We start from the raw sequence: 19,491 nt of genomic DNA, 5'->3' as shown, positions 1-19,491 counted from the left end.
GGTCATCAGGTGGTCTCCAACCTTCTTAGAGTGTTTCAACCCTCAACCACTACACTCTCCAGTTGGCGGGTCAGCAGTGATTGGCCAAGTCACTGCTCCTCTCCTCCAGGCTTCCAGCTATAGACAAGTCCACGGAGGGGCACCCCAGGCGCAGCCACCACCGAGGCGCAACCAGCACCAGACTGTTCGTCTGTGCGGTGTGCATGTGTCCGTCCTTGTCCACACTTGGCCTTACTCTGGTGTATTTGAGTCAAGGGAGCCGTCTCTGCGTCTGTGTCACTGTCATAGTTGTTGTCGTTGAAGCTATATAAATCAGAGGGATTGTTATTATGTGTCTTGAGTGTACAGGGTTTGACGAGGTCATATATGGAGCGTGTCTTGAGTGTACAGGGTTTGATGAGGTCATATCAACATATGGAATGTCAGAACAGGTCAGCTCCATATATGAGATCTAAGGGTGGCAGCGGGGGCAGTGTCTTGAGTCTACAGGGTTTGATGAGGGCCCAGGTAGGGTCGGGTCAAAAATTTCGGGCCTGTTGAATGGACAGGTATCAGTCAAAAGGGAGACGAAGAGGAAGGACGGGTGGGGAGTGATCATCATATGGAATGTCAGAACAGGTCAGCTCCATATATGGAGCTCTAAGGGTTTGAGGTCAGATGTAGAGTTGCTGGCTGGCTCCTATATCTAAATCTAGTGTCACGAGGCGCAACGGGTTGATGGCCATATATGGTGGCATGACCTGACAGGCGGACAGGTTTTGCCGGTTTTCATAGTAATCTGCGACCTACAGTCGCAATTATTATTATGGATTGGTTTGTTTGCTGTGTGAAACTTCTTTGACCGTTTTGCAATGCTACCTCATTGATCTCAAATGTCATGAGGAACTCAGTCATGTTCTTCTGAGGATCCTTCTTGACCAGGCTCCTCCACCTGATGGAGTCAGAGCGCCGCAGCGTGCCGGGCATGTCCGTGAAGAATGAACGGTCATCTATAGGAGAGGTAGGAGCATCGTAGAACAAGTCTTCCTCTGAACCTGAAGTGGGCGCACACACACACACACACGCACACACACACACACACACACACACACACACACACACGTTTTACATTCAGTCCTGGCCATAAGCTCTGTTTGTACCCCCACCGGCTGTGTACACCCTCTCTGTCGTGATACCAGTTTTACCTTTCCCTCCCCTCAGCATTTTCTGAATACAATACCTGCTTTTTGGCTTTCTGACTTTCTGACTCTGCTTTTTTACTGGCTGATGCTGGCTCTGTAAGCACTGAGGTGTGTGCTGGTACTGAACACGCCTCAATTAACTACTGCTTCCATTCAATTCTATCTTCCTATATTAAAAATCACACCCGTGAGAAGTGAGGGGCGATCTCATCACCGTACATCATCATACATCATCTCATTGCAGCCAATCAGAATTTGCGTCCTCACCTTTGTCTTCAAGGTTTGTGTTACGCAATGTTTGTGCACTCAAAACAAAAAAAACTAGAAAAAGTGCCCTTCCGGGCACAGGTCTCCACCAGGTTATCCACAGATCCGTGCAGTTAGAGGTAAAAACACTTTTTGGCCAGTTATAGCGCCACCTTGAGGCTGAGTTGAAATTGTTCATGTGGCATTTCGTCCTCGGCCTAGTGGGAATGTGGGTGCACAATTTGACGGAAATCACGCGATGTGTTCATGATTTGCAGCATTTTGTTTGAAACTGAGCACTCCTGTGAACTTTGGAAGCCAATCTTAACCAATCAGGATGGAGTCTGATAAATCTGAAAGACCCTCCTGGTGGCGCTATAACAGGCCGTTGTGGAAAGTTTGGGGCAGAGGTTCATCGTTGGCATCCAGGGAGTGTGTGTGCAAAATGTGGCATCGAGCGGGTTAACGGTGGCCGAGATTAGCTTAGCGGCCTCTTGGTGGCGCTATAACAGGCCGTTCTGGAAAGTTTGGGGCAGAGGTTCATCGTTGGCATCCAGGGAGTGTGTGTGCAAAATTTGGCATCGACCGGGTTAACGGTGGCCGAGATTAGCTGGTCACGGACACACGGACGGACACACGGACGGACACACGGACGGACACACAAACGGACGGACGGAGTGCAAAACATACTCTCCCCACATGCCTTCGGCCTGGTGGAGACAACAAATACATTTACAAAGCTGCTTAAGGCTAAGCAACTTGTGTTAGTATCTCACCTATTGAAGTGATGCTGATGGTCTCACATGACTCAAACATCACTGAGGAACGCAGGTCGGTCAAGTGTCTCCTGGGAGTCAGTGTGGGGGTGTACTGCTTTGCCTAAAAGGTAGGAAGACATTTATTTTATTGTACAACCTACGGTTCAAGAGTTACAGGCCCAGGCCGGCCTAGCAGTCCAGACACCTAGGCTGCTAATCCAGCCTGACAGCGTGTCGCAGGTTCCACTCCCGATCACCGACGACCTTTGCTGCGTGTTACTCCCCATCTCTCTCCCTCCATTTCCTGTCAACTTACTGTACACTATAAAATAAAGGCAGAAAAAAAGCTGATCCCACAATCTCCGAATGCTGAACGTTTAAAAATATCTTTACATTTTATTTTTTTATTTCCATTTCCGCTAAGCAGCAAGCGTTTATGCTTAGATGATTTTGATTTATATTAGGATTCATTTGCGTGACTGTAGAAAGAAAGAAGAAACGAGTGCGGCCTCCGCTTTCCTCCTTAATCATCAATAGAGCTTCCGTGCTCCAGACAGTATGAACGGAGACTAGCTACTGTATGTACAGGCACACACAAGGAAAAAAACATAGTGTCTGACTTCCGGCCTGTCTGAGATATTTAACACTGGGATTTTATTTGGAGGAAACCCTGACATTGTTACCTTAGGAGTGGTGTGGGACGCAGTGCGTGCGACAGGTCTGCTCTGAGGAAGTGGGATGCTTTTTATCAACTCCAGCACACCTCGAATCTTATCGTCCGAGATACGAAGGGATAGCAGTGGTAGCTCCCCAGACATCTTAAACCTGTAAACATGTACACGGGCAAAATAGACATGAATACAAATAGTCAGAGCCACATAATATGCCAGACGTGCACATGCAGCGAGGAATAGATGCTCAGCACCTCGTCAACACTGCTGGCATTTTCAGCATAGCGTAAATACATGTTGCTCCAAATGAAACCCTTTAAAACAATATAAAACATATGCTGTGCTCAGGGAAAAACGGGAAAAGCGGCCGACTCACTTAGCCATGCGCGAGTCTGTAACGACCATGGCCCTGCTGAACACCACCTTCAGATCCACCGGCTCTAGGATGTGGAACGCCGACTGTTTCTGCTTACGCGCCGTCTTCCAGTCCCCTTCTGACTCCCATGGAAGACGACATTAAACAATTAATTATGTGTGAAACATCCTTCTTATGTTCTTTAACCACCACGTTGTTAGTCTGGGTTCCAGCCTGATTCTCTGTGTTCTGTGGATTTGTCAAAGTCACTCCATGGAACGCAGCGAATCAGGCTGTAACCCAGGCTACCATGTTGTTATGTGTGCATGTTCTTCAAGCATGTGCAGCCTAACTTGTTGTACCTAACGTGCATGTACTGTGTGTACTGCACCTGGTTGGCTGTAGAGGAACTGGAGACTGGTGAGCTGTATGTCAAAGCTGTCGTACGCTCTGGACATGATATCCTCAAAGGTGCTGCTGGTCACCGACAGCTGTGGCAGATTCTTCTTGCTCTGACTCAACACCTGGTGCACAATGCAATTCGATTTGATGCAATTTTCCCACGATTTGTTTTTTTATCAAATGAAATTCCAGGCAAATTGTGAATGTGATACTTTATTATTTCTAGTTTCTATTATATGTTCTATATAAAACTAAATGATGGTTAAGGTTATGTTTAAAGTGTACTCTGTCATACAATGGTGTTGCACATTGAAAATAGAAGATCTACAAGCTCACAGTGCGACACGATGCAACACTTCCAAGCTTGTAGACATATTGAATGCATCTCTGCATCTCTGTTCTCCAAATAGAATGTCTGCTAAAACTTAGCTCTGCACTACATCCCTAATATTAGTTAATGTTATAGATATGATTTGGATGGACACATGGTTATATTTACTTGCATGCTGACTTAAAATAAAATCTATAACCTACTGTAACAATGTGACAACGTGCGAGCTTGTAGATTGGCTGTTTCCGGTGCGCAACACAATGCACAACAAAGTATGCATCAGGCTTAGGATGGACCAGCAATTCTCTTAACATACAGCAGATACGTTGTCTGCTTTTGGGAACAGAGGTTTCCCAGCTTGGATATAAGGAGAATCTCTGACCTTTAAGTGTCCCAGATCCAGCAGCATTATTTTCTGAGTGGCGTCATAGAAGCCGGTCTGGGGAACGATGACATAGGATGCCATCAGGTTCACCTTCAGGTCTAGAACTTTTTGTGTCTCAATCACATACATAAGACCTGAAAAGCAAAATGACAATCACAATGGAAATCCGGTCTTGGTGCACGTGTGTGTGTGTGTGTGTGTGTGTGTGTGTGTGTGTGTGAGAGACACAGACCTGTGGATGTACGGTCCCTGAATTGCTCCAGTTTCATCAAGGTAGCATTGGTCAGCTCATCTAACTGCAGGTCTTCAGGGGGCATGAAGAACGCTGACATGCTGTTCACTGTTGTCTGCAGAAGTGAACACACAAACGCACAGAAAGAAGGATTTTTAAACACTTAAAGGAGCACTTGTGAATTGTGACTTCACTCACTTATCTTCATATAATTGGTCCTCTTACTAATGCTCATTATAAGATGGCACCATTTCCGTCAACTCACTGTGTGTCATTGGTTGGCAATGGACAATTCAGAAACCTGCCTACAAATGACATCAGCAATGGGGGTTCTAAGCTAATAGAAACTGCAGCCTTTGTTTCCCTGGAAAGTTAGCATGCTTGTATTTGCATTCATAAGAAAATTATACAAGTTGTTTAAATTACCAGAACTGCCTACCGATGGTTTCTGAACTGTCCACCAACAAGATACAGTGAGTAGACAGAAATAGTATCTTATATCTTGTGCATGAACTCAGTGATTCTGTACGGTTTCACGTTTTGCAATCACACTCTCTCACACAACTCACGGCATCATAGATGATTTCCAGGGGCTGTGACTCTACGTGGAGCCTCTGGTCAGAACTCTCATCCAGTGGGTTGGTCTCGAACAGGATGCTAAGAAGTGGAGTTCCTGTTCCCGTAGCAGCCTTCCTGGATGACAGCAGGGTGGGAGGGGCCCGAGTACCACCCAGGCCCGTTACCTCGAACAGAGTGAGCTTAGCTATTAGTCTGGAAAAGAAGAAAGAAAATGAATGTCAGAACCTGAGAGCCATCAGGTAAAGGAAGCTTAGCAGGGAGGCAGGCTTGACTCTGGAGTGATGTGGAGATTTTAACCCAGCATACAGGCTAAAGAAAATACAAATTCCATAGTTGATCCTGATAAGCATGTTTTAAAATATGTGTACATGATTTAAAACACATTAGAAAACATTTATAACCCGTAAAACCAGGTCTATGTTTTGATATACCTACAGTATAATGACATGCCCAAAATAGGGCTAAATTAATGAGAACATACTTATTGGCTTGTGCTCCAGGTCTCTGTGTGAGAATGGACTTGAGCTCTCCAACAGTCAACTTGATGATCTCATTGTCGTCCTTGATGTTGTCTTTGAAGGACACAGAAAGCTTCTCCATGTGGAAATCAATCTTCATGTCCTCAAACTGGAAAACAGAGACACATATCCAATATGAGATTGATGTTGATAATGTCATGATGACACTCTTAGCCAGTTCTCCATAAAAGTCAGAGGTTCTTTACTCTGGAATTCACACATACTTATTGCCAACGCCGCATCTTCACTCTGTAACTTTAAACATAGATTGAGGGCCTCTTGAAGTTACCCTCTCCAATCGATTCTAACGTAATGTAGCCTTATTGTGCATACTCAGACATACTCGGACTCAGACACACGCACACGCGCGCACACGCATGCACACACGCACGCACACAGACACACACACTTCACAAGTGTAAATAATGTATTTCTTGTTGTTTTTGTTATTTTCCATACCTATGTTTGATTACTTTGTATATTACTATTTGTTAAATTGTATATTAACTTTGGTGAGAACCACATAAGCCCTCCCTGGTTTTCTTTTCTCACCTGCACACACTTCTCTTTTATTGATGTTACCTTTTTGTACTGTTTTTATTTAAACTAAACTAAAACTAAACATGACAAGGACATTGTGTGAGACACATTCATAGAGGGCAGAAACTCACATCCTTTGGCAGGTTGTGATTGACAGCGATCTCGCTATATCCAATGGCAGTGTAAAGCTTGGCCTTCTCAGCGGTGGTCATAAAGTCATCAAAACCTTAGGCAAGGGAGCAGACAGGAAGGAACAAATTAAATTGAAACATATTGGAGTTTTTTAACCAATTAATATTATGTGATATACATTATATAGTATGTGGCCTAGTTCCTTCCCAGTATATAACGTTCAATCTTCCAGTACGTCTGTATTTGTTAACCAATTAAAACCATCTGTCATTTTACACTTTGGCTATTCAAAAATAGCAGATATACAAGCTCATAGCATGTCACTTCGTGCTGCGCTATGAGCTTCTGCTTGTAGATCTGCTATATTTTGAAAGATCTTCAAAAGTTGTGCAAATCTTTGAATATATAATTTATTTTAAACAAACATTTTTAACTAAAATCTTTGCTTCTGGAGGTCACTGTCTGGAACAACATAATTTGATATGGCGGTCCATGGCCAAATACATATCATTTTGGAGGTAATTGACCTGAAAACATTTTTAGAATCACTGATATAGCAACATAAGTTTTTCAGAAAACATTCTGGATTCGTAGAATAGCCTACCACCAGTTTTGACTGTGCATGGCTGTGCATCAGGCTCTCCTCCCCAGTTCCACATCCATCCGAACCAGCCCTGGGACTCCTCTTCCTCCATCTTCACTCCAGGACGGTAGATACGAAGGCCCGCCTTGCTCGCCTGGGAAAGAACACTCATTAGCCATTTAGTGTCTTGGTTGGACAACAGATAAAAGACAAAGAAAGAACGTATCACTAGCTAAAACCACAGATGTTAAAGGAGTAGTTCACACCCAAAACATTGCTAATTTTCTTCTAATATATATTTTTTATCCCACGATTTTGTAACCCATTTTTCACCCCTGTGTCAATCATCTAATGTGATCCTGGGCTCTACACACCCTCCACCAACCTAGTCCCCCATATATGGGGGACAAGGGAGAGCAACGGACTTGAACTCATGCTTCTGCTTCTATTTATCTTATATGTTTCTATTACACAATTGCCGGTCATCAAATAATTGGCTCAGGAATGTACCAAAAACTAAAAACAAATGACCATTAATTCAAGGCTTCATGGGGTGTGTAATTGATAGAAGCCAGAAGCTATATCATTATTTTGCACACTTTAGCACAGGTTTAAACCATTTGGCATAAATTAATAAAACATTTACCGGTAAAACATATTTGATTGTGTGGGTGCATTTGTTACAATGAGAGTCCCATATAATCCTACAAATGTAGATACTCATCCTCGGCCAGTAGGTCTTACCTCCATCTCAGCCTGCTGCCTGGCCAGTGTGATGTTAAATATATCCAGCGTCCTCTCAGGCTCCTGAGTACAGACAGAGGAAACACATTGATTAGACCTTACAGCAGCTTACTCTCAGGCTCATTATGGGAATGGTTCAATTACTTAATGTCCGTCATCAATCACATCAGGAATAATACGATTCCTGCAGAGGAGACAGAGGGAGACAGCAGACAGATGAGACACCATGAGACGAAGGGGGCAGAGCAGACAGAGGAGACACCATGAGACGAAGGTGGCAGAGCAGACAGAGGAGACACCATGAGACGAAGGGGGCAGAGCAGACAGAGGCGACACCATGAGACGAAGGGGGCAAAAATAAAGAACAGAGTTCAAAGAATCGGTTTGACGCAGTGGTTGTTTCAATGAAGGGGCATGATCTATTTTTACTAGCTGCTTTAGCTGATGGTTAAACATTACTCGTGAAATGTAGACGACCTAGTGAGGACCTAGTCATACTGAATGCATAGTCCCGATTGGCTGCCTCTGGGCAATGGGACCGGACATCTCCAGCCTAACACGGCTACCTCGTCTCTGGCCAATGGGACCACAACATAGAAGAGAAAACAAATGCACGTGCCGACACTAGCCATGTGGAAATTGACGCCAGCAACCAATGGGTATGTGGAAAATAAACCACATGTGTCAACGCCATGAAGAGTAACAACGACATGCATCAACGAGCGAATGCATGTGCAGACTATGCACACTACAGACACCAAGATACGCATCAACGTGAAGTGAACGGAATGAAGAGCCAGCGACAGCAAGCAACAACACATATGGAAAATAGACGACACGCATCAACGACGTGCGCGATGTGAATGCATGTGCAGACTCTGCACACTACAGACAAAAAAGCCCACTAGAGGGTCCCACTACTAAAGGTACAATATGCACGACAAAGAACTAATGTAGTAACAATTACGTTACATTACGTTACGTTACACACACACACACCACTTCAAAGTGGTGTGTGTGTATGTGTGTGTGTGTGTGTGCGCGTGCGCACGCACAAACAAATACACAGACACAGATATTTACATTTCATAGCCCAATTCTGTAGATATAAAAGGCAGCTGGTAAAATACAATTGTTTTAAATGGATCATTGCTCATTCAGCATAACATCTCCTCTGCCTCCATTGTCAGCATCATTTCCTCATAGACAAACAACCTCCTCCTCTGATGTCCTACAGTCCCAACACTCTTGTTTCTGCTCCTCATGGCAGGCCTCACCTCCAGCTCTTGGAGCAGTTCCTCGGTGGGTTTCTTGCTGGTGATCTTCTCCATGTAGAGCTCTCGGTAGCGCTTCACCGTCTGCCGGTGCCGGCGGATGTGCTGCCACGACCACATGTGAAGGCGGGGCTTCACGTCCACCTCCATGATGCCTGTGATCACGTAATGCCACCTGCAGTGGAGTCACACACATGCCATGACAGCCAGCAATATGAAATTATGAATAAATCCACATACAATCTTTTGGTACCAAAACATAAGCTTATGAGTATATTCTGTTTCTGACCATATGGGCGCATTGTGGTGAACGTGGACCTCTGGCCTGTATTTCCTATACGGTAGGTTACGTGTCATCATATCCACTGAGCCCAGCAGCTCCAGAATGCTGATATACTGCAAGAAGGGAGGGCATAGATCATCAGTTACTGAGATGAAATCTCTAGGTTCTCTCTTTTCTCACCGCTCTGCTTCACACATGCAGTCACACATGCCTACCTGTGGTCTATTGAGCTCAATGGCCACCTCTTGGAGATTGACTACCAGGTCCACCTTAGGATAGGAGAAATCTACATCCGACCTTGGATTCATCCGGAGTTTAGCGTCCGCAGTAATCGGTCGAAATACTGTGGACGAACAACAAGACAATGTGAGGCCAAAGGATACAAGTACAATTGTAATTGTTGAAGCAAATGGCCTTATGGTTTTATTGTCATTAAGGCATGAGGCAACTAACTTAAGAAATTTTCAATTAGGGTGGGATCTGAAAGTTGTACAATTGTGACATATGTAATCAAGTACAATTCTGCACAAATGCATCTACTTTATGTTTGGTGGTCACATGGGTTTATGCCACGTCAGTACTCAAGTCTATATATTTATTAATCAATGATGCCATGACTTTTTTGAATTAATGTGCCGATGCTACGGACTGGTTGACAATACAACACTCACTGAAGTCATGGCTGGTGCGTCCAGAGCTTTGGATCTCCATGCTGTTCTTGAGACATCGCTGTGGAACCAAAGATACAGAAAGAGATGGTTAAATGTGCACTTCAGATAAAGAGAAGCAGAGAGAGAAGCATAAATTATCCCATTTCTACCATTTTAGCATTTCATCCTTTCTTTGCTGCATTTGCTAAAATGCACTAGATCAATTTGAAGATGCAATCTTCAAATCCTTTCATGCAAGAAGTCTGTTAAAGTGCCTCAATGGCTGAAATAAATTACTCAGTGAAATTAATGCTTTCAAAACTAAGCAACAAGATGCAGGATAATCTGGGAAAGTGGCTTGAGTGGTAAATGGTGATCCCTGGCTTGTCTAACTAGGTTTGGCCTGGTTCTAAAGAAAGTTAAGAGGCTCATCAGTGTTAATGGTACCATGACCACTAACACCGATATAGACTGCTGCTGCGGATCATAAACATTATTAAAAAAAAGATTCTAAGACCTCTACAGTGATTGTGGATTGTAGCTTCCTTTTTACGTATCATCCTAATCTGCACCCAGTATATTCATGAACTTCTCCAGACTGTCATAGAGTTGAGCGATTTACAGTAAGTACGAACAACACATGGTAATACGTCAAATACATAGAAATAGTCATAAGTCATAAGTAAGTTAAGAACCTAACATCTGTCTAATAGAATATCTGTACAATGAAACTATAAGTATACACTATAGAATGTTGTGTCTACATAATATGCTATCTAAATTACATAAGTTTAGTCTTTGCATACGCCTGCAAGGTCGCCAAGTGCTACGGCAAGTGCTGCAGGCTAAGGTGGAGTCTGAAGAGGTGAGTTTTCAGACTACGGTGGTAGATTGGGAATTCATTCCATAGCCTTTCTCTTGAAGTAATTTGACCCAAACAGGCCATGGCAAGTCTAACACTGTCTTCTTAGCTCACAGTAAGGTCAGAATGACTCACCAGAGCTTCATCTGGATTGTGATTAGAGTAGAGCTGAGAGTTGACATTCCAGTAGGCAAACAGGTTGTCAAGCTGCACAAGCTGTAAAGTGGAATATCACATCATTACTACTAAGCAGAGAAACGACTAACAATTGTGTAAATTGCCATGCTGAATGTGTGTAGCACTGTTTTTCAAGCTCAGCACTGGGTAGTTTCAATTTTGTTTTATTAATTCCCACCATTCCCACCTCTCATATATATATCAAGATATATAACAGCTACCTTAAAGAAAAGCTTGGCATTTTCATCCAGAAGGCAGGGTTTCCAGTTCTCATCAGCGGTCTGTGTGGAGCCATACATTACAGTTAACAGTGAGGAAGAACTTACACAGTAGAATATATCAAATGATTGATGGTAGAGTAAAGTTCTCAACGGGCCCAAAGATTATGGCCCGGCCAGACCCTACCCTAACTGGGTCGGCCCGAGGCTCGGCCCGACCCTAAAAATTAACATAATGTTAAGCCCGAAGCCTGACAAAAGCCTGACAAAAAAGAAACGCCACTAAATTGCAGCGCCGTGTTTCCGTGTGAAAGTGAGAACAGAGATCAACGGACTTATCGAAATAAAGGATGTATATATATATAACTCACGTTAGAATAGGCTATTAATGTTCCATTTCCAATCATTCTAATGGATTCCATACAGTGGTGGTGGTGACTGGTGAGTAAACATGAATAGCAGCTGCAGCTCCCTCCCTTAGTTTCCTCTGAAGTGAAGTTGCTTTACGTGTAGCGTTTATCGTTTGGTGACGTTGATTAATCATTAGGTTTTATTCATCGCAGCCAGCTGGGTTAACGAGATAACTCAGTGCAACATGACGAAAACCTGCTATCGTGTGATAATCCGATTGATTTTATAAAACATTTAAGGCAAGCATATGGCAACTTGGCAAGTTAACTGGTGGACTGGTTAGTATCTCGTTTGGTGCACAAACCAGAGGGAAACCAGCAGTAGCAAGCAAGTCTCACACCGTTGACTGTTCTCTCTACTGTACTGCCTGCGCGCAGTGCAGGACTGTGGGGCGGGCTGCATGATACTCTGACCTCGTACACACTTGCCGGACGGACATGATCTGTGTTTCATGGCCGTCTCAGGCTCAATGCTTTTCCAATGGAAGTCACGTGGTTTGACAGTCACATGTTCGTCCGACATGTGTGTACGAGGCCTCCTCTGAAATGCCAGTGCGATGCGACCCCCGCCTCCAGTCCTCCTCCTGTCACAAGTGAATCGCCTAGCGCAGCCCTCTTCATAATAAATACATACATGTATACACAATCACATTACACAAATAACAGAATTGCTATTTTTATTATAACAACACTTTTAAAAAAAGAAAGAAAAAATAACAAAATCACGTAAAATCACCGAGCCCGAGGCTCAGCCCGGCCCGCCTAATTAGCATAATTTTCGGGCCCGGCTCGGCCCGATAACGTCGGGTCGGTATCGATCGGGCCAGGTCGGGTTCGGGCAGAGTTTTAGAACTTTAGTAGAGAGCACATGAACAGTGTTGAGCTGACACACTACATTACCTGGAGGCTGAGGTTTTTCAGTGAGACACCAAATGACAATGGACAGTTGGGATTCGTCACCTGACAGAAAAAGGAGGAAAGTGTCAAATGCTTTATTTTAAAGTGAAGGCTTATGATGACAGTACAGTAGATTGTTTACTTTTCTGTCAATGTTAATGTCGGTGTTGTTGTGAGAAGAGAAGAACAGTATCCTTGATTTGAATACTCACATCATCCTCATAGCGGACATGGATGTTAGAAATCTTGACCTGTAGGTTCTTGATGACCTGAGTGACTAGCTTCTCCACAAAGGTGTCCTGCTTCTCTTGTTTAGGGTTCTCTGTCAATCACAGAGAAACATCACTTTAGAAATACACTATACTGGTCCTCGCCTAGCTCTGGTCCATAGCTCTAATGCACGCATTAGAGCTATGTTACTCTCAACTTCCGCCGCTCGCATGAATGCAGACCAGCCTCTACTCTTTGGCATAATAAAAAGAATGTTTTTGCTACTCACCAAAACAAAGGCGAGTTGTGTCATTAGAAAGCCTACTTTCCTTAGTGGACACACTCTGAGCCCCCCACCACACGTATAAACTGTACTTTTGGGCCAAAAGGGGATTTTGTTTCCACCGGGAAAAAAAATATTTTTAGTTACTCCGCTGCGCCCTCTACTGATATTGCCCAGAGAGCTGCCTCATAGAGAATATTTTTCCTCTGGTGAAAACAAATCCCTTTCTGGCCAAAAAGTACCATTTACCGTGTGCTGGGGGGCTCAGAGTGCGTCCACTAAGGAAAGTAGGCTTTCTAATGACACAACCCGCCTTTGTTTTGGTGAGTAGCAAAAACGTTCTTTTTATTTACGCCAAAGAGGAGAGGCTGGTCTCATTTCGATTTGAGATTTTAAACGGAAAGTCCCATAGCCTTACTGCGCAGGGCAGAATCGTAGAAGCAGTAGAAGGCTATGGACCAGAGCTAGTCCTCGCCTTCCTACCAGGATCTCAATCCAGCCCATCTCTTACAGTCTTCGAATGTTCCAGAGACTGACATTTGAGGAGACAAACCCGTCATCTTCCATCAGAAAAGCTTTTCAGACTGAAAAGGTATTCAACCAATAATGACATTTCCAAAAACTCTAGTATCCAAATTCTGGGCGAGGCATAATTGGTGAACATTCAGCAAAAATAGGCAAACATTCAACCAAACTATCTACATCTACAAGCTCACAATGTGCTGATGATTTGTTGCTGTTTAACAGAAAAATAGGCATGTGATAAAAATGTCATTATTGCCACACTGACAGACCAATGCGCGCGCGCGCGCGCACGCACGCACGCACGCACGCACGCACGCACACACACACACACACACACACACACACACACACACACACACACACACACACACACACACACACACACACACACACACACACACACACACACACACACACACACACACACACACACACACACACGTGCGCTAACCTTGCTCCGCAGCCTTCTGCTTGGTCTCTTCTATCCTCTGCAGCTCTCTCTGGCGAGCCTCTTGCAGTTGCTTCTCTTCCTTATCAGCATCATACTTTATACCTGGAGAAGATGCAATGAATGGTGAAGAAGCACTGTGTTGTTATTACATTACTACTAGATTGAAACACAACGGTGTGTGTATTAACAGTTTTAAGACATAGAAAAAGATCTCACTGGCTGTGGGGACTATGAGCAGAAAGACACCATCCAGTGTGGCCTCCACTGACTGGGTGTAGAGGTTTTTCCATGGGATCTTCAGCTCTAGCCGTCCTATTGAGACAAACACACAGTCAAGGCATGCTGTGGTAAAAGCCAATTGCAAAAGTGCTATACCAGAAACTCACCTATGTGTCCCGCTCTAACTTTGAAAGGAATGTCAAGTTGACTCTGAAAAGAGAAGTGTAAAAGTGTATACATTATTCTACTATTATTCCATGATATACAAGATAAAAATATTAATAGACCTACCTAGATTGTTACGCACAGTAGTAACTAAATCATTTCAACTTACCAAGGCATTTTCCTTGATTTCAAGATTTCTGAGGACAGCATCACCTGAGGTAAAGAAGCATTTGTTTAGGGTGTTTTCACAAATCGCTTCAAGGCAAATGGATTAGTGCTGTTTTACCAGAAGCCATGTCTGACAGAAGCAATGTCTGACTGCACCTAACCATTCAGTAAAAGCTTTTGTTCATCGTATACTACTGACTTAGGTCAACAGTCAGGCCAGGCCGTCTGACTCTGAATCATCAATTATTAAGTCATTCATTAAGTACAAATCCCTAATACAGTATAAGCCACCAGAGAGACCTGTGTGTGTGTGTGTGTGTGTGTGTGTGTGTGTGTGTGTGTGTGTGTGTGTGTGTGTGTGTGTGTGTGTGTGTGTGTGTGTGTGTGTGTGTGTGTGTGTGTGTGTGTGTACAAACATGAAAATAGAAAGCACCATAATCAGAATCAAATGACCTTTGACGACTATGACTCACTCCCCGTCAAGATTCTGGCTAATTATAACAGTAGAAAAAAAGGTTTACTTTCAAATGCTCTATCAGATGAGAGAGAATTGATTGTGCATTCAATAAAACCGTATGAATAAAGCATATAGCTCGTTTTTTACTGTATCCATGACATTTTCAGAATAACTACGTTTACTTAAAGTGGCAACATAAGCAATTGGATTTGTAATATTCTTAGAAAAGACAACAATTGAAGCTTTTTCTCTGCAGTTAACAAACTAGCTCTGTAAAAGAGGCCAAGCATTCCTAACCGTGGTTGTGAGAGGGTGTGAGTGTGACTCTCTGACTGCTTTGTTTATCTTTCTAATTCTAATCCTCTAATGTAAAAATACGAATCTGCATTGTGCAATACGTCTTGCCCAAGCGGCTAGCAATACGATACTCGCTAAAGATATATAGACATGTACAGTAGCTACTATAGTAGAAAACAAGTGCACTTGTTGTCTGTCACTGGCTAGTCCATTTTGACACAGCCTACTACTGTACACACTGACAGCTGCATGATGACATTCACATGCCTGCTGGCTAACAGTAGCTATTAGCTAGCTAGCTTGCCTTGGTGAGCCCACTAAAATACACAAAATGTCTGATCATGTTTATCTACCTCCCCATATGCCGAGCTTGAGTTGAGAGCAGTCAAGGTTGACAACGTAGTCCCCTAAAAATCTGTTGAGGACATCTACCACCAGGCTTTCGAAGACCATCTTTCCGTCCGTGTGTTTCACCTCTTCCTTGTCACCATGTTTACATCCACTGACTGCCTATGGCCTGGACTAGTGTATTGATGATGAAAGCTTACCCTGTTTCCTGAAATATATCAATGACGTCAAATGACAACGTTCAGTGGGCGGAACGTGCTGACTTTACGCACCGTGGGTGAGATCATGTCAGGTAAAAGCAAAGGTAAACAACTACTACGTTTTGTTTTTAGTTCAAAGAATCAAAGCACTTATAGACCCACTACTTCGGTACAGTACACTGACTGAACTATTTGTAATTTCATGCATTTGTAGGCCTATGTGTTACACGTGTTTTCAAAGCGAGCTTTTAGACCAACAAAGGCATATAGCAGAGGTGAAAGTACATTGTCAACTCATGGGCCTAGAACCAGAAGTAACCTAGGCCAATATATTTCATTATTAGTTTAAACTAGAGCGGTGCCGGCCTACTTAGAACGATGTAAGTTGGAAATGCATGCCCCACCCAGTTATTATATCTGTGTCCCTTTTATGCCATAATGCCCATATATTGAGTTCTTTGTCAGGCATGCCCAAATATGGAGTCTATGCAGATGTCAGACTCAGAAGAACATAATTTGATGTCAGAACAGGCCAGCTCCATATATGAAGATAACAGGGCCAGAGCCCGGGCAGTGGCTTTTGTGCTGGTTCACATATATAACAGCTGTTCCATGGGCATGCACCTTTTATCTCTGCCAAGAAGGTAATATTTTCCTTTTTTATTTATTTTAAACAGCATGTCATAGGACATTTAATTCAACCTTTTATTAAACAAGGAGTCCTACTGAATACTAGAACTGTATACAGACAAACATTTACAATGACAAGTAAGTGACCAAATTAAATATACATCCAAAGGAATAACAGTATACATTTGGAAATAGAAGTGTTTATGCGCATACCGTAAAAACATACGGTATATGTACACATATGTTAGCATGACATCAGAGGTGAAGGTGGATGTCTGCACTCTACTGAGCATGTTTTATTTGTTATTTATTTGTTTGTCTGCCCAGTTGACAGTTGCTCTGCCGATTTCACAGAGATTAACTGAGCTAATGGTTTAGTGATTACTCCTACCACTTTCCCTCGTCGCAGTGTTGCTGATCTTGGTTTATCAACCACCTTCACCCTGAGATCCAGTACGAGAATGTTCTCCTGACTCAGCTCTGTGAAGAAGAAATCTTCATTGAATACAGGACTCCGGCAGTTCCTGATGGTGGTGCTGTTCTGACACTGCAGCTTCCCTGGGGTCAAACAAAGACTTAAGGCACAGTTCAAAGGTCTTTGGTCTCCGTCATCCCTCAGGTCCTCCACAGACACCACACGAATTCGGACTGTGGAGAGGGAGCAAAAGGTGGAGGAGGTGAGGGCAGACAGGCGGATCCTACCACGTCCCGGCAGTGGGAGGATGTGCTCCTGCTGATGTCGCTCCTGACAGTGGAGAACATCCAGTGGGAAGAGTATGGGTGGGGCCAGGCTCACTGAACTGCTCACTGATTTAGGTAAGTGATTGGGAAAGCATGTTAAAGGCGATGCTTCCCTCTTCCACCTTTCCCCCTTCTCGTGTCTAGTGTCATATAGCATAGGACAGGATATTGCTGCTTTCAACTGACAGACTAATGTAGTGGGAGGTATTTTCATCCCTTGACAGTTGTCTTCTTCACTGTCTAATAAGAGGGAGTTTGCTGAGGAAGAATTCTGTGGGGAGCCAGGGGGCGAAGAGTCATTGGAGGAAGGAATGATACTCTCTGTGCTTCCTGTATCTGATTGGCTTTCACGTGAGAAGAAAGGCAAGAATCTGTGTGAAGCCGTGGTTGTTTTCTGCAGATTTCTTTCATATAACAATTTGGTTGCTTTCATAGGCAGGCTTCTATCCAAAATATAGCCAGGAATCTTAGAGTGAAAAAGAGACTCTTTACGCAAAGTATTGGGGCTTTCATATATCCCTGCCAGGCCATATCCCTCTGCAGAGAATGGCAATGGCTTCTTTCTAGCCATTCGGGACTCAGTAGTTACTGTAGCCACATCCTTAAACTTTACATCTATAGTGCTTGATGAAGCATGGTCCCTGTGCATCTCATTCTGATTGTGCGTGTAATCTTGAGTTCTCTCAGTGGCCAACAGAGGGCCCCTCTTGTAGAGTCTTGGAGGTAGACAGAACTCCGGTATGGATTCTGGAGTGAGGACATTGTGGTGCAGTTTTCTGGAGAGACTGGCTTTGGCAGAGAGATGATCCTCACCATTTGCCACATGTTGACTCAAATCGAGGGGAATGGTCGCCATGCCTTCCCTGATCTTTCCCAGCAGCCACATTGTCGTTTCTCAGCAAGGGTGACAGAATTATAGGCACCGCAATGTCAGGGTCAAATTCCTGCGCAGACAAAATGGGCAACGAAGAATGAGAAAACTTTCAGAAAATGTCATTCATTCATTCAAACTTAATTTACTTAATTTATCTAAAAAACATTCTCATATTAATCAACATCACAGTGTGTTGATAATATTTATTTAAGAAATCACAATATTGTAACAAATACAAAATAATAATATAGAATAATGACATTGTGGTGACCCGTTTGGTCACCAAGATTCTAAATAGAACCATAGACAACATATAATTTTGATGTATCCTACAGGAATACATCACATTCTGTACACCAATGGGGTTGGCGTACAGAAATCAAAGGCAGATCTAACAAGTTCAGTACAAAATCTAGGCACTTAAGTGTGAGCCAATTATTTGTTTAAACTTTTTTTTATGATAGGATGAATAATGAATATATGTAATTTGAACAATCTCCAATGCTTCATATAGAAAAGGTCCTGCTAGAAGGACCACCAAATCTCATTGTTACAATGATGAGTGTCATCTATCTACCTAAATGAATTTATAACATTTGAAATACAACTCAGCAAAATCAAATTGATAGCCGTTGCTGACTTTCTCAATAATAAAATGTTTAAAATGTTTCTAAAAAGGCTATGGCTCTACTTACCTGTTGGGTTCTGTTCTGCGGCTCTCTGGAGAATGTTGTGTCTGTGTGTTAGATGCATGGCTAGTGACGTACATTTAAACATTGACACTGCATCACTGGTCACCGCCTGCCATCACCCTACCGACACAAACAGCCACCCACACAGCCAGGTCAGCCACCCACATGCACGCACGCACATACACACACGCACACATGCATGCACATACACAGAACAACAACATTCAATACAAGACTAGGATCTAAGAACAGGGTACTAGAGACAGAGAATTCACCACATTCAATAGTAGCAAAGTCAGCAAAAGTGCATTAGTGGGCAGTATGTGCAAAGAGGCAAGAATAAAGTGCTATCTGCTGTTCAGCAGTTGAATAGCAGCCGGGACAAAGGATAGTTTTAACTGATTAGTCTTTGTAGTGGGCACCCTCAGCCGGCGACCTGAGGGCATGTTGCTACAGGATAATACTTTTTACAGGTTTCATTTGGAAAATAATTAACTGGAACACTATATAATTGAAGCTGGTAAATGGGTACTATAGCTCCTGATGGGATGAAATTGGGTATTGAGTATTTTCTGTTTATTAAAGAGCTGGAAATGGGAGACCGACTGCTGGAATTGAACAAACACTCTATGGCAATGATTGAATCTGATGTATAGACTTTTTACTTTTTCCAAAAAAATAAATAAAAACATTTTATTTTAGCCATAATATATAACTTACTGTACACTACCTTTAAGCAGAACAACTCAACGTTTTGGCGAATGAGGTCTTTTTCAGGGTTAGGGTCATGGTCAAACCCTGAA

The 19,491-nt window shown here is 43.2% G+C and overlaps 2 protein-coding genes across 2 annotated transcripts in view; both read right to left on the bottom strand.

The window, feature by feature from the left end:
- The window catches only part of LOC310872173 (intermembrane lipid transfer protein VPS13A-like), a 54,166-nt gene extending 38,465 nt beyond the window's left edge, over window positions 1-15,701 (bottom strand). The window contains 25 exon segments of the mRNA XM_083783893.1: window positions 859-1,034; window positions 2,204-2,306; window positions 2,869-3,010; window positions 3,233-3,350; window positions 3,603-3,735; window positions 4,327-4,463; window positions 4,562-4,676; window positions 5,131-5,332; window positions 5,622-5,767; window positions 6,330-6,424; window positions 6,935-7,067; window positions 7,658-7,720; window positions 8,935-9,106; window positions 9,221-9,327; window positions 9,430-9,557; window positions 9,886-9,943; window positions 10,862-10,942; window positions 11,125-11,184; window positions 12,432-12,491; window positions 12,641-12,750; window positions 13,898-13,999; window positions 14,114-14,209; window positions 14,284-14,326; window positions 14,451-14,494; window positions 15,557-15,701. Coding sequence (XP_083640019.1) covers window positions 859-1,034; window positions 2,204-2,306; window positions 2,869-3,010; window positions 3,233-3,350; window positions 3,603-3,735; window positions 4,327-4,463; window positions 4,562-4,676; window positions 5,131-5,332; window positions 5,622-5,767; window positions 6,330-6,424; window positions 6,935-7,067; window positions 7,658-7,720; window positions 8,935-9,106; window positions 9,221-9,327; window positions 9,430-9,557; window positions 9,886-9,943; window positions 10,862-10,942; window positions 11,125-11,184; window positions 12,432-12,491; window positions 12,641-12,750; window positions 13,898-13,999; window positions 14,114-14,209; window positions 14,284-14,326; window positions 14,451-14,494; window positions 15,557-15,656 — 2,724 coding nt within the window. The 5' untranslated portion in view covers window positions 15,657-15,701.
- Window positions 15,702-16,688: 987 nt separating this feature from the next.
- Window positions 16,689-18,008, bottom strand: LOC310871685 (C2 calcium-dependent domain-containing protein 4C; the record flags this gene model as incomplete). Its single annotated transcript, XM_083783325.1, has 1 exon — window positions 16,689-18,008. The coding sequence occupies one exon, from the start codon at window positions 18,006-18,008 to the stop codon at window positions 16,689-16,691; it is 1,320 nt and encodes a 439-aa protein (XP_083639451.1).
- Between the last annotated feature and the right edge of the window lie 1,483 nt (window positions 18,009-19,491).

Source organism: Protomyctophum parallelum, assembly GCF_964188405.1.
Source record: "Protomyctophum parallelum genome assembly, chromosome: 15".
NCBI lineage: Eukaryota > Metazoa > Chordata > Actinopteri > Myctophiformes > Myctophidae > Protomyctophum > Protomyctophum parallelum.
This window is presented reverse-complemented; position numbering and strand designations above follow the sequence as displayed.